Source organism: Arachis ipaensis, chromosome B07 (genome assembly GCF_000816755.2).
Source record: "Arachis ipaensis cultivar K30076 chromosome B07, Araip1.1, whole genome shotgun sequence".
Classification (NCBI taxonomy): Eukaryota; Viridiplantae; Streptophyta; class Magnoliopsida; order Fabales; family Fabaceae; genus Arachis; species Arachis ipaensis.
Window position 1 is genome coordinate 25,462,426 of NC_029791.2, and position 1,483 is coordinate 25,463,908.

General features: G+C 31.1%; 1 protein-coding gene across 2 annotated transcripts in view; it reads right to left on the minus strand.

Moving 5' to 3' along the window:
- The window catches only part of LOC107608171 (gibberellin 2-beta-dioxygenase 8-like), a 3,431-nt gene extending 2,416 nt beyond the window's left edge, over positions 1-1,015 (minus strand). The window contains exon 1 of one of the 2 annotated variants that reach the window (XM_021107514.1): positions 478-1,015. In XM_021107514.1, the coding sequence (XP_020963173.1) occupies positions 478-956 (479 nt within the window). In that variant the 5' untranslated portion in view covers positions 957-1,015. The remainder of the gene's footprint in view (positions 1-477) is intronic. The other variant, XM_016310047.2, reaches the window with a different exon arrangement.

Sequence of the window (1,483 nt, forward strand, 5' to 3'; positions counted from 1 at the left end):
ACAAAATTTCTTTTTAAAAAGTTGTAAAATAATTTTTTTCTATTAAATAAAAATAAAAAATAATTTTTTATTTGTAAAAATATATTAAAAATATAATTATTTATTTTTTTATTAATTTAAATTTTTGAAACGAATGATTTAAGGATAGATTCAAAGGAGGAGCGGCCTTGGTTTGTAGTGCTTATTGATTTTGAAAGTTGCTGTGAATTTTGATAGACAGCTTCGTTGAATATTTTTTTAGCTTGCTCCTCTGTTTTTGAGCTTATCCATTCTATTTTATTTGCTTTTTTCATTCAATATTTTTAATTTGATGTCTCATATTTTTTTATTTATTTCACTACAAGAAACTTGATATTTAGTGACAGTAAAAAACTGTTATAGGGAGATAAAACCATAGAGATATAACTTATAGTCATGGTTCTATTAAAATTCCATGGGTATAGCCTACAGTGACAATTAAGTCATAAAACTGCTTACCTGAAAGACTCAAGCTCAGAAAGTTGAGGTTGAAACAGAGAGATTTGACCCAAACCAAAAGAAAAGCCTTCAACCAAATGGGTATTTTGAGGCCCACTTGTAAGGGCTGTCCCAGAAGTAGTTAGGGCAGGGGTGCCCCAAAAGTAGCTTGCAGCTGTTTCAGTTCCGTTCCCATTGCATGAGGCCTGTTTGGTCTCAAACGACAAAGAAAAAAGCTGTTTGGCTTGGTCTTGAAGTTGGTCCAATAGGGTCAACGGAATCCCATGGTTGACCAAACGGAAGAATCCCCATTCCTTGCAAGCCTCATCAAGCTTGCTCTTCTCATGGCTCAACCTTTGAAAATCTATGATTGGAACTTCATCATATTCCTCTTGCTCCTTATCCTCATCCTTGGTTGGGTTACTATTCCCATTATGGGTTATGGTAGGAGGGGCTAGGTGGTGGTTTAGGTGGCGGAGAGAGGGTGGCAAGGACTCCATATCTCTTTCACTTTAGAGGGATTGTATAATAAGTATACAATGATGATATTGGGATTCATTGAACATACCAGAGGAACTATATATGCTATTACGTGTGTCTTAGAAAAATTAATGTGATATAATCATTTTTATTTTTTTCGGGTAAGAGAATATTATATCGTGAAAAACACTATTTGTATATTAAATGTTTTTGACATCCCATAAAAATACAGTTGTTATTAATTAATTGTGTATTTAAATTATTTTTTAATTAATAAAAAAATACATGTTTAATTGTTAAGAATATAATGGTATTAAAATGATGTTCAATATAAAAGATGTAGAATTGTAGACATAGCGAAATGGTTATATCATTGTTGTTTTTAAATTTGGAATGTGATTACCTCTTTTTTAGTTGGCCTTATCACTTTATTAGAGAGTCATTGACCAATTAATATTACTAGCATCCAATAGACACACTGACATGCCTGTTAGATTTTTTTTTTTTTCTAATTTTTTTTTTATATTTTGCATACTTATTACTAGTT